General features: G+C 42.6%; 2 protein-coding genes across 4 annotated transcripts in view; both read left to right on the top strand.

Moving 5' to 3' along the window:
- The first annotated feature begins 4979 nt into the window (after positions 1 to 4979).
- NUDT2 (nudix hydrolase 2) lies at positions 4980 to 11579 on the top strand. Of its 3 annotated transcripts, none has more exons than XM_054283283.1 (3): positions 4980 to 5016; positions 6163 to 6320; positions 9694 to 11579. In XM_054283283.1, exons 2-3 carry the CDS (start codon positions 6188 to 6190, stop codon positions 10005 to 10007), a joined length of 447 nt encoding a protein of 148 aa, XP_054139258.1. In that variant the 5' UTR covers positions 4980 to 5016; positions 6163 to 6187; the 3' UTR covers positions 10008 to 11579. The 3 variants fall into 3 exon arrangements, with proteins under 3 accessions (XP_054139258.1, XP_054139260.1, XP_054139259.1); XM_054283285.1 differs by lacking the exon at positions 4980 to 5016 and adding an exon at positions 5150 to 5220; XM_054283284.1 differs by lacking the exon at positions 4980 to 5016 and adding an exon at positions 5157 to 5378.
- The window catches only part of LOC128941493 (myogenesis-regulating glycosidase-like), a 29601-nt gene continuing 23781 nt past the window's right edge, over positions 6239 to 12058 (top strand). Inside the window, exon 1 of the mRNA XM_054283278.1 lies at positions 6239 to 6320. The gene's annotated coding sequence lies outside the window, so the exon portion shown is untranslated. The remainder of the gene's footprint in view (positions 6321 to 12058) is intronic.

The raw sequence follows: 12058 nt of genomic DNA, 5'->3' as shown, positions 1-12058 counted from the left end.
CATGTTTGGAGGTCACAGTAAGACTCAACAAAAACAAGTCATTTAAGTTTTCCTCCCTGCAGTTCAGAGTAGAGTCTTTTCAAGGCTCTCTACAATGACATTATAGAAGAAAATAAGGTCATGCCCACATCTGAGTCCATGTCATTAATTAATACATTATGTTGTAGTAATAATAACAATAAAATCATATGGATTAATATATAAAGTGCTGACTGTATAAGATACTACAGAGGCCAAAATGTACAGTAGGGAACATTTAAAATTACTTACAGTCCATGCTTTAGGTAAAATTATGAGATTCAACAACAATGAACTACAAGACCCAAAAATTCACAAGTAAGTGAATTTATTTAATCTGTAGATAACGTGATTCTGAATCCTGAGGTAGAGTCACTGCTGAGACTGATAGATCCTGGAAGGTGGAAGTCAAAACTGACAGAGAGGACAGCAAACAGAGATCAGGGAGACTAAACACCACGTGTGCAAGGGTTTCACAAGTATTCTCCACTTGCCAAACTTCTCTAACATATAAAAACACTCAGGAACCTGAGACTTAAATTAAATACATTTTGGAAAAATTCCCTTCCTTACATAAGGTAGCTTTAGATGTAAAACCAGTACAGGTGCTGTGCAAGTCTCTATATGCATTGCCATGGGAAGCTTCTGTTTGATGAAAGGAGCAACTAGAATTCAAGACCAAAATACCAATCTCAAAAATGTTGAGAATCTGTTAGAGGCAAAAATAATCAAATAAATTTACTTTGTCTACTCTCTATCTGTACCCTAGATTACACCTACATCTCCTATATATTCTTACATTAAATACAGAGTGTCCAAAGACACTAATTCAGTAATAACCTCTGTTCAAATTATAATGGTGAACACAGGAGAAAGAAAAAAGAATAAAAAGGAAAACAATGGAGACACTTTCTAAAAAAGGAACAGCAGACAAGGGAAGAGAATTACAAATTTGAAGGTCAAGGTTCTAATTAAAAATGAAACAAAATATACTTAAACAGCTAGAAATAACAGGTTGCCATTATATGGAATGACAAGTCAGAAGAATTCTTGGCATTAGGAAAATCCAAGTAATGTAGGTACTGCAGAACCTAAAAGAGCAATGTAAGCAGCTTCGGTGGCTAATTAGCTAAGGCTCTGAGCCATGTGAAAGCAACTAAATGGTTTCTTAATGAGACCTGGCCTCTTAATGAGACTTGAGGTCTGCCTTTCCAGATAGAATAAATCTTACTGGATCTGAGTGGTTTCAGGGATAACTCCACCAACTCCTTTTTGACAGGACAGGAATTTCACAAGCAAGGGAAAAAAAAACCCGTTCACTAAGAAAGGAGAAATAAATTAATTAACCACAGGAAAAAAAATTAGGCATTGGCATAATGAGAAAATCAGCATTTTTGATCACTTTGAAACTCAAGAGTAGACAATTGCTAAAAGATTTTGTGTGGTTCAAACATGAAAGAACTCAGGGAAAACTGCAATTGCCAGTGAAACTCTTCTCACCTCTCAATCACTGATGCTCTAAAAAAAAGGCATATCTTTCTCCTTATTGATAAAATACTTTTATTCATCCAACCCTAGATGAGAGATCTTTGTGTCTGAAGATGCTTTTTCTAACAGACAAACAATTCATCAAAATAAACTGGCTTTGTGAAAACTAAGAGGAGGTTTTCAAGAATCCTAAATTGTTAATGCCATCTTCTGGCAAAAGAAAAGACAGAAGACTTTCAGTCTCGCAACAGCCAGCACTTCCTCAGTTATTTGCTTGTTCACCCATGAGAATAACATGTCATGGGGCAGAAAAACATACCATTCTTCAGTGTGGTATCTCATATCAAAACCTAGGCCTTGTTCCCCACAAAGATACGGGTAGCTTCACTGAATACAGGTTGACATGAAAGACTAGGACTTCTTGAAATAGTTGAATATAACATATTTTGAGAAAGAGGTAAGTGTGGAGGTATAATTCTCCACATGCACCCAGCCTGACACCTCTGTGTGGCAAACATGAGTTCTCTACAACTTGTTTCGTATGCCAAGATGTTTTAAAAAGATCTTAAAAGGCTTCCAGATGCTGATAATGTGTGAGTGCTTATTGTAAAAAAGCATTAGAATTATATATAAAAGGGACCAGCTCAGCCACAGAATTAGATTGCAGTTTGTCATAAGAGAACTCTTCCTCAGCTCCAGTATTAGAGGGTTTTCAATGGTCATAAAGCTGATGAAAAACAGAAAAGTCAGGTGTAAATAATAAAAAGGAGTGTTACATTTTTCTGTCCTGTAGGAAATTAACTTAAAACAAAATTATGCTCTAGGAGCTGACTCTCTGTTTTTAAATTGTTTTATTTATTAATTACCTCTTTCACAAGATCTTTTCCTTCTCAATGCACTTTTCAAGGTGGAGGAAAGGTCTTCAAAGGTGCTTGATGAGTATCAATCACTGTGTGTAAAATAAATTATGTTAAAGCCCCATAGAGATTATTTTAAGAATAAAGCAGCCTAGAACCACTATACCTTGATCATTATTAACTTCTGATTTATTAAAGATCTCAGGACCCCATTCATTTGAGTAACTTTCACATGTCCTGTTATCCCACTCATATTGACCTGACAATTGTAGATGATTTAGAGTGACAATTTTGGATTTAGATGATTTCCTGAGCGTCACCACTGAGAGAGAACACAAATGTCATTATATCTATTCTTTAAATTAGGGAAATAAAGTGAAGAAATCTTACATGACACTCCTACAAATGCAAATGATACATTTTGTCCTGCATATAGGCTAAGGTAATCACTCTGAATCATAAAACCTGGCCCGATTATGAAATAATTTTTTTATTATTTCAAGAGTATTTGATAAACACAGAAATGGTTAATCAGCATACAAACCATAAACATCACCTTGTTTTCTGTGTAAACCATTCTCCTCTACAAGTACCTTATTAAAAATAAAACTTAAGAGCTTTAAAAGTTTGTAAATGTGTGTAGCAGATGGGTGTTTTCTCCTGATAGCAGCTACAGCAGCACACTGAACTCATTACTTGCAACCATTCTACCCCATAAAAGACTTCAGCACTTCATCACAGCTTCTGCTCATGCCAAAGAATTTGCAGGTTTCTTGAAATACAGAAGCAAAGAATGAATAGGGAAAAGGGAAAGGTATTAATTCTTGTCACTACCCATCCATCTTCATTCCTTATTCATTTAAACATTAAGCTATTTTTTTTAAGGTGATCCAAAGCCAAATCTGATTTAACCCTCCAGAAGCAAATGGCTAATTTGCTTTCCCAGAGCACCACACAAAATGCTTTACCTTTAATCATTCTGACCCCACTCCTTGGGAACTAGGGCATTCCTGTGAATAACAGGGAGCTGCACTTTCTTAAGACAAGCTCCACAATAAGAGATAATCTGCTTTGTAAAATGAGCCTAAAATTTTATTTTAATGGAAAAGGTGGGGATCTGTGAAGCTGTGGTTGACGTTGCAGCAGATCCCTTTGGAAGATCATAGGATTACTCCACCCTGCACGTAAACAACAGGGCATTAAATATTCCACTGCTCCTTGGAACAAGCGTTCAGCTGTTCTGAAGCTGGACACTGACAATAGATAACCACTAACAGCTTCAACACAGCAATAGTACCTGGAGGGGAGGGAAGGGTTTTAATGCTAAATTGTTTTAAAAGCTATTTTACAGCTGGAGCTTGACACAGGTCTGCTGCTTGCAGCAACAAGTAAGAAACAGGGGTTTCCTTTGCCGCTGACATTCCTTGAGGAAGTTAATAAAACAATTAATGTCATTAAAACTGCCTTACAAACAAGTAAATATTGGGGATTATTTTGTTTCCCCAGAAAGCAATTCAGGGTATTGTGTTGCTCTATTGTTACTAATTAATGTCATTAAAAGTGGCTGACAAACAAACAAATATTGGAGATTTTTTTGCTTCCCCACAAAGCATGTCAGAGTATTTTATTCCCCTCTCCATAGTAATTATAGCCTGGTGACCTCAGCAGAAGAGGCCCCATCCTGCAGCTGATCCCGACAGCTGCCAGGAACAGCTGCACGGGGAAGGGGAAGCGTCCAATATTGGGATACTGACTATTGGAAGTGTCCAATATTCAACCACGTGCCGAGAAAATAACCCACGAGTTATGGCAGGGTGCCAATTATCTGAAAACCGTGTCTGAGCTCGTCCTCCCAGCAGGGTCCACCAACTGCCCCTCACGGTTACTTTTATAATTTCAAAGTTTTACTTAAGTTTTTAAACATACAAACATAAAAAATATATTTCATAGATCTTATGTAAAATATATTAAAAATGTATTTTAAGTAGCAATAAAGTATTTCTTATATTTTACATAATGTATATAAATATGTATTCTTAATTGCACTTACATATTTTACATGGTGCATAAGCTATGTGTTATCTGTAAAATATATAAAATGCAAAATTGAAAAATATTTTGTAATTATAAAGAAATAGCTAAACAAACCGCCACGCGTCCCGTCCGGACTTGCACCGCGTGCCTGAAGGGGGCACATGTCTCATCCTTCTCGGAGCTGTCCTACCACGGCTTTTCCCCCGTCTAGAGCCCGGTGGGGCCGGTCAGGGCGATTTCCCTAGAGCCCTCCCTGGCCCAGCTGTCCCCGTCCCCTCAGGGCTGGGGTCCCCCCTCACTCACCGGCCGCGGCGCCGCTCGGCGGCGGCCATTAAGCCGCGTCTCCATGGCAACAACGCTTTTCCCGCTTCAAACGCCCGCGCGCAGCCTCGCGCGCACAGCCAGCCAATAGCGAGAGGGGAGAGAGGCCGGTAGGGCACCTCCCGGCCGCGAGAGGCCAATCCGAGGCCTTCTCGGGTACGGGGGCGGGGGCTAAGGGAAGGCTGGGGGGCGGGACGAGAAAGGAGTGGCTACCGGCCGAGGGGCTGAAGCTGCAATTGGTTAATGTTGACGCCAATCGTGCGCTGGCTCCCGCCCCCTGCCGGACCCGGAAGCAGAGGTGAGGGCGGGGGTCCATGGTGGCCGCTGTGGGGGTGACATGTGTGCCCGGTCCCGGTGTCCCCATCCCCGGGGTCCCGGTGTCCCCATCCCCGGGCACAGGGGGACCCTTTGCGGCGGCGAGGAGCGGGCAGGGCAGCGGGGCCAGGCGCCGGCGGAGGGGCCCGCGGGGATTTGTCCTTGTCCTTCCCGGCGCGCACGGGAGGTGGTGCTGGTGCCGCGGGGGCCGCAGAGGGGTGTCGGCCTTGTGGTGGCTGAATCGAAGGAAGTAGGCAGGAGCTAAAGGAAGCGGTTGACGTGGTTGACCAGAGGAGATGAGCGTAGTCCCGGGGCGGGGTTGTTGGCGGAGGGCTCCGTGCTCTGGTTTCCCGTGTTGGGAGCTGGAGAACTCACAAACCCGCCCTTGACATTTTCTTGAGGAAAATACAGTGTTCTGTAAAATTATTTACTGATCTGTGCGTCTCTGTCGGAATGCAAAGCTTTTCCCATAACTGGGAAACTGCCAAATTTGTAGCATGGCTTACTCATGTCCATTGCTTCTTTTTCTCTATAGGACTACTCATGCTGTTTGCGTAGCTTATTGCTGACAATATTTATCACTTAAGAGGTGTATTCCTTGTTGTTTACATCAAACCAGTGCTTAACAGGCATGCTAAGAAACTTTTAGTTTTGTATGACAGCCTTATGTCTAGGTGAGACAGCAGAGAGCCTGTCCTTTGTCATTCATTTTCTCAGCTTTGCCCTGATATTCTGAGTCCTGTGCTCCAGGGAAACTGTCCAGAGCAATCATTTCCATATGCCAGTTCCAGTAATGGTGAGGTATTACCTCTGTGCAGGGCCTGTGCAGTTTTGCAGTGGAAAAGTTTCAGGGTGTTAATCTGTGGCTTTCCTTTTGCTTTTTAATTTTGTTCCCCTCCCTGCAATGTGGTTTGTAATTTATCAGCAGCAAAGACATGACATGCAGGTCATTTTTCATGCTTCTCGATAACAAAGTAAATTTTTTTACAATTCAAAGGTGGCTAATATTATGCAATTTAATTCTGTAGTAACTTCCAAGGTTGGACAGCTTTTTTTGCTGTGCTGGGATCTGTTTGCTGGCTGAATAGAGCTGCTCTGTTTGAGCCCCGTGTTTTGTGCTTTTCCGCAGCTCCTGGTGCAGCTGGCAGAGGGGAATGGCTGTGAGAGCTTGTGGCTTGATCATCTTCAGGAGGCTGCAGCCAGCACCATCCTCTAAAGTCGCTGACAGCATCGAGTACCTCCTGCTGCAGACATCCTACGGGAGCCACCACTGGACCCCACCCAAAGGTGATTTCTGTTCTGGGGACACTGCTGCAGGTCACTGGTGTCAGGCTGCAGAGAGGATTTTGGCTGAGGGTCATTTTAGAGGGGCAGTCACCACCTGGGAGAAGCTGCTGGCTGTGCTGCTTGTGTGATGGTGCTCCTGGCACAGCTGAGGGGGCAATTCTGAGGCTGAAACCCTCTGCAGATTGTGGCTGTACCAAGGGTTGGGCACAAATTATTTGGGTTGGGGCAGGGACTGTCACCCAGCCCAGCTCCTCAGGTGTCTGATGTTTCTGACAAGGTGTGCACACGACTGAAGCGAGGTAATGGGGGGAGGTTCACTCTTGTCTTGGGTCTCACCCTTTGCCAGGCACCTGCAGTGTGGCCAGTGCAGGATTGTTTGACCCATCAGAGTCTGCAGGGCTGTGGTCACAGTCAGCAGGAAGGCAAACTGAAATCTGTAGTAGAACACTTAAATACACCTTTCTGAGGAGATGCAGGAGATCATTGATGAAGATCACTTGCCTAATGCAATAGAGATAAGAGGGACAGATAGGAGAATTCACCTTACCAGCCATTCTTGGTCATCAGTGAGGCCTCAGAGCAGAAAACAAGCCCTGTGTCCCAGGACAGAGCAGAACCTCCTCCATAAAGGCATGTCACAGAGCCAGTGTTTGGTAGTGAGCAGTCACAGCCCTGGTACCAGGAAAAGTGCAGCACAAAAGTGCTTCAGGTTCCCTAGAGATCTTCTTGCTGTTTTTTCCCACCTGAGATTTTTTCCCCAATAGTTTTTGCTTCTTATTTTGTAAAATGTGTCACTTTCAAAGCATGGTGCAGCAGTTTATAAACAAGTACTTGCAAATTGGAGGAAAAAAAAATCTTTTTACAGTGTCAGCTAGGCTCGCCTATTGAGGGAAAGAACAAAACTTTCCAAACCTCCCCCTTTGTCTACTCCACCAAGAGCCTAAGGGAATTGAGTTTGCAGCCTAGAGGAAAGCTAAAAAAACATCTGCTGCGACATGATTGATTGTTGTGAGAAGAAACCCTTATGGAAGGCTCCCTGGGAACACAGTAATTCTGTACAAGTGATTTAAATTACTTGTAGGAGTTTTGGTAGGGAGCTAATTGTCTCATAAGCATACATCTCACACACCTGGGATCATGGAGTAGTGTAGGTTGGGAGGAATCTTAAAGGTTGTCTACTCCAAGCCCCCACCAGTGGGCAGGAGCATCCTCAACTAGAGCAGGTTTCTGGAGTCCCATCCCACCTGGATGTTTACAGGGATGAGGCACTCACTGCTTCTCTGGGAAACTTGTGCCAGTATTTCACCACCCTCACAGTAAAAGCAAGTCTTCCTTGTCTGTAGTCTGAGTCTGCCCTCTCCTAGATGAAAAGCAGGAGCCCTTCTCCTGTCACTCCAAGCCCTTTCCAAAAGTCTGTCCCCAATTTTCTCATAAACCACCACCCTTTAGGCACTGGAAGGGGCTCTGAGGTCTCCCCAGAGCCTTCTCTTCTCCAGACTGAGCAGCCCCAACTCTCTCATCCAGAGGTGCTCCACTCCCTGATTGTATTCATGGCTTCCTCTGAACTCAGTCCTGCAGGTCCATGTCCCTCCCATGCTGAGGGCTCCAGGTGGATGCAGCATTGCAAGTGGGGTCACACCAGAGCAGAGGGGGAGAATCACCTCCCTCAACACACCACTTCAGGTTTTAGAGATCAAAGACCCCAGTCTGATGGTGGCCTGTAATAGAAGCTTGGTGTTGATTGGGGGGAATTTATTGAGGAGAAGCTAGTGAATTTTACAATATCTGTGATTGGAATGGTCTTCCAAGGTAACCCTGGGATGTGCAGTGTGGTAACCTGTATGTGATGTTGACACAGATTCCATGGGGCAGGAGCCAGAAGAAGAAGTTGTAATTGTCTCTCAAAGCACAGACAAAAGGCTGTTTACAGCTACAGCTGTACCTTGTTATTTTAAAAGCTCTCTAAGCTGCTGCAACTCTTATGGGATTAAACTGGACTTGCTTGGATCCCCTCACAAGAACCTCATCAGCCTTATCTCTGCCCCTAGGACTGTGACTTGGCACTAGCTGAGGCTGATGGGAAGGGGATGTAGGGTTCATTTTCCTTCTCAGTCTATTAGCGCTGCGCCAGTGGGAACAGGTGGGAGGATCTGAAAGGATCTGAAAGCTGTGGTGTGTGAGGTGCTGCCTGCAGTCCTTTTTCTGCTCTGCAGGTAGACTGTACTGCACAAACGTGGCAATTTACTGAGCTTAGACCTGAGGTTATCAACAGGTATCAAATGCTGTTTTCTGCACAGTGGCTGCTTGAAAGAAAAGTGCATTTTATATCTGAAGTGATATCTTTTTGTAACAGATGTTCACACTTTTGATACACAGGCAAGGAAGTGAGTGGAACCTGTTGCAGAGGCAAAGCAAACTTCCTACATACCCCAGTTGTGGTACTAAAAGGGCACTTTGAGTATCTGAGACCTGAGGAACAGTTCATCTCTGCAATGAAATTATAGTTATGTGGAGCCAGCTACTAGAAAATAGACTGACACCAGGGATAAAACAGAGCTTAAACTTTTTTACCTCCCCAAATGTCCCAGCTCCTGCTGTGTTGCTTTTTTGAGGTATTGCTTGGCTTGTTCTATTTATGTTCTGGAGCTTTCATGAGAAAACCAAATCTGACATTTCTCAACAAAAGTACAAGTGGCTGGGTATGTGTTATATTTATCCTTTGTTTGTAGTGGCACCTCTCGTTCTGAGCAATGTAAAATAAATGGTGTATCCTAGGAGAACTACCCAGCTGTTGAAAGGGCTGGCTTTTAGACTTGTTGCTTGTTTCAGAGGGGAGTATGGAGGAGAAAAAAAATCCCTGGCTGCCTAAAAGAAATGCACTTTTTAAATGGTACACATCCGTGCCTGGTCCCGTTGTTTCTGGACTGTTGGCACAAGTAAGAGTTTTACAGAATTGAGCCTTAAGCTTATGTGAGAGGACATGGTTGAGAGAAGATTAAGAGTCTCAGATGACCTATCTCTGCTCTAACTGGATGAAGGAAAAATGAGGGATTCAGTCCTCAGTATAATCCAAGGTGGAGCTTTATGGGTGTAGGGTACTCCAGAAGTGGAGGGGAGGAGTGGGAAGAAAAAATGTCTGATGCTGAGAGGCTGATGGAAGTTTCAGGAGGTGAGGGATAAACAGTGACCCTAAAAGCCACAAGACAAAGATAAATCAAGACATAAAGATCTGGAAAAGCAATCTCTCTTCTTCAATTTCCATCTCATCCTGTGTCAGCTACCATGTACTCTCATCTCTGCCTCCCGGTGTTTCCCGATTAAAGCACAACATGAGTTTCCTTCCCGGAGATTTACTTTTCCACCCTCTTGGCAGGCCACGTGGACCCTGGGGAGGATGACCTGCAGACAGCCTTCCGGGAAACGCAGGAGGAGGCAGGCCTGCAGGCCAGCCAGCTCACCCTCATCGAGGGCTACAAGAAGGAGCTGCACTACCCTGTCCACGGCAAGCCCAAGACTGTCGTGTACTGGCTGGCAGAAATGAAGGACTGCAACGCAGAGATCAAGCTGTCAGAGGAGCACCAAGCTTTCCAGTGGCTGAAGCTGGAGGATGCCTGCAAATTTGCAGAATATGAGGACATGCAAGCATTGCTGAAGGAAGTGCATCAGTTTCTGTGCTCCAGAGAATAAGTGGTTTTGTGAAGTATAAGGGGATTTCTTGAGGAGACAGGTGTGCTTCTTATGTTTTAAATTGAAGGAAGAATTATATGGCTGCAGAAATGTAGATTTCTTTTTTTTTTTTTTTAAATCTGTAGAAATTCAGTGAGGATACAAGGAGCTTTTAAAGAGAATATGCTTTTGTCTGTCCTAGCTAGCATAAAAAAGTATAGTCTGATTGAACCCTAAGCCAGAGATGTCTGAATTGAAGCCCAGAGCTAACAAAAGACTTCCTCTGTCTCTGTCTCCTTTTCTTTTTCTTTTTTTTTTCCCCTTTCTTTTTCTTCCTTGAAGTGCTGAACAACCACAGGTCTTTTTGAAAAATCAAACACTTGATACATCTTGACTTGCTGATGTAAAGCTAGAGAGTTGAGAAAATGAGCATATGGGGATTTTTAATAACAAAAGCTTACTACAGAAGTCATACCTTGAATTTCAAATGAGGAAGCAGTAGTTCTATTCCCAACTCTTCCAGTGATATGCAGTGATAACTTGTCAGATCATTTCAGATATTTTTTTTTTTTTGTATCATGAATTTATGTACATCCATAATGTATACTGTTGTGAGAACATTTTCCATCCAGACAGTCTTAGTAAATGATTGGGTGCAGTATTTAAGTGGTAAATTGAACTTCTTTTGCCTCTTTATTTTAATTTTTTGATCTTTAACAGACACCTTAGCTGTAGATTTCCCATGGGGTTGGGAAAGGGTATTTAATCCACTTTCTGCACAGGATATCCAAGCTTATGTGCAATCTATGTCTGTTTCATACTATCAGTACTGCTATGGCTGCACCCACTCATCTTTCGGGGTAGCAGACATTACTAATGTTGGTACCAGTGTGACAGGAGTGTCTTGCATGTCACTCCATTATCTTCCAGTGGAGTTATTTAAAATTGCATATATTTATATTTTCAAAAAAGGGGATACACTATAAGGAGGCATTTATATATAAATATCTGTGTATATATACACATTAAAAACTCCAGTGCTCGTCCACATTACAGTCAGGCTTTATTTTGATTATGAACACTTCCTCAGAAGTGTTCCACTCAGGAGGTGGCAGAGAATGTAGCAACCAGTGAGAGTGGGAGAGAAGAGTTAAAAGCCTGTGCAGCCGCAGTCTTGGTTTTTCATTATTGTTTGAGGTACCATTTAATCAGTGCTGTGTAAACAACGGTGTTGTTGCCTTCCTGTTTATGAGCAAGATTAGCATATTAAGCTGGAGTTAGAGAGTCGTTAACAAGTCATCGGTTCTGCCCATTCAGCAGTAATGAACGAAGGCACTTGATGCTGTGGAAAACACATTAGCTCAGCTCCAAGCCAGTATTTCCTTTTTAATGGCACTGCTCACATAGTGCTCCCAAAGCCTGTCAAGGTTTTGGAGGGTGACCAGTGCTGTGCACTGTAAGGTGATGTGCTCCTTGGACAAAATTCCAAGGGGTGTAACTGTGATCATGGGTAAGGCACTGTGTGTGCATTTTAAGTGATTTATGTACAGAATGTATTCCCACAAATTTTGCAAGTAAAATTATTCTTAAACATTTTTTGATCCCAGAGTCTTTGAGTTTCATTTAAAGTAGAAATGTTGGAAAGTCAGAATTTAGCTCTAATTCTTGCTGCTTGCTGGTGAAGAAAGAGTTCTGCCTCTGCCCATGTCTAATAGTAAAACATTTTCCCAAGGAGCATCTGGGAAACCCTCCAGTAAATAATTATGGAATAATCTGCTTGGCAAAGATATTTATTTCCAACCTCTATGATATTTATGCCCTAAAACAACAGGGCTTGGTTTTTTTGTTGTGTTGTTTTGTTTTTTTTTAAGACCAGTAAAGTTTTCGGTTATAATAATATCTTATGACAGTGGACTTTTTACAATTTAAAAAGAAAAATAATTTTAAAAAACCCTCAAAAACAAACAAACAACCAGAGATTTTATGATTAAAAAACCCCAGAGATTTTAAATTCCCTGGAGAGACCTTACTTCTGCTGTAGGTTAAATAAAACTCAAGAGAAATTCAAGCTA

Source organism: Melozone crissalis, unplaced genomic scaffold (genome assembly GCF_028551555.1).
Source record: "Melozone crissalis strain CALT ecotype California unplaced genomic scaffold, PUWL_Pcris_2 ptg000036l_1, whole genome shotgun sequence".
NCBI lineage: Eukaryota > Metazoa > Chordata > Aves > Passeriformes > Passerellidae > Melozone > Melozone crissalis.
This window is presented reverse-complemented; position numbering and strand designations above follow the sequence as displayed.

Bases quoted from the DNA above. Each gene is read 5' to 3' on its own strand.
- NUDT2 (XM_054283283.1), top strand. From the start codon at position 6,188: ATGGCTGTGAGAGCTTGTGGCTTGATCATCTTCAGGAGGCTGCAGCCA. The intron at 6,321-9,693 runs GTGATTTCTGTT...CCCTCTTGGCAG, and splicing joins CCACTGGACCCCACCCAAAG to GCCACGTGGACCCTGGGGAG.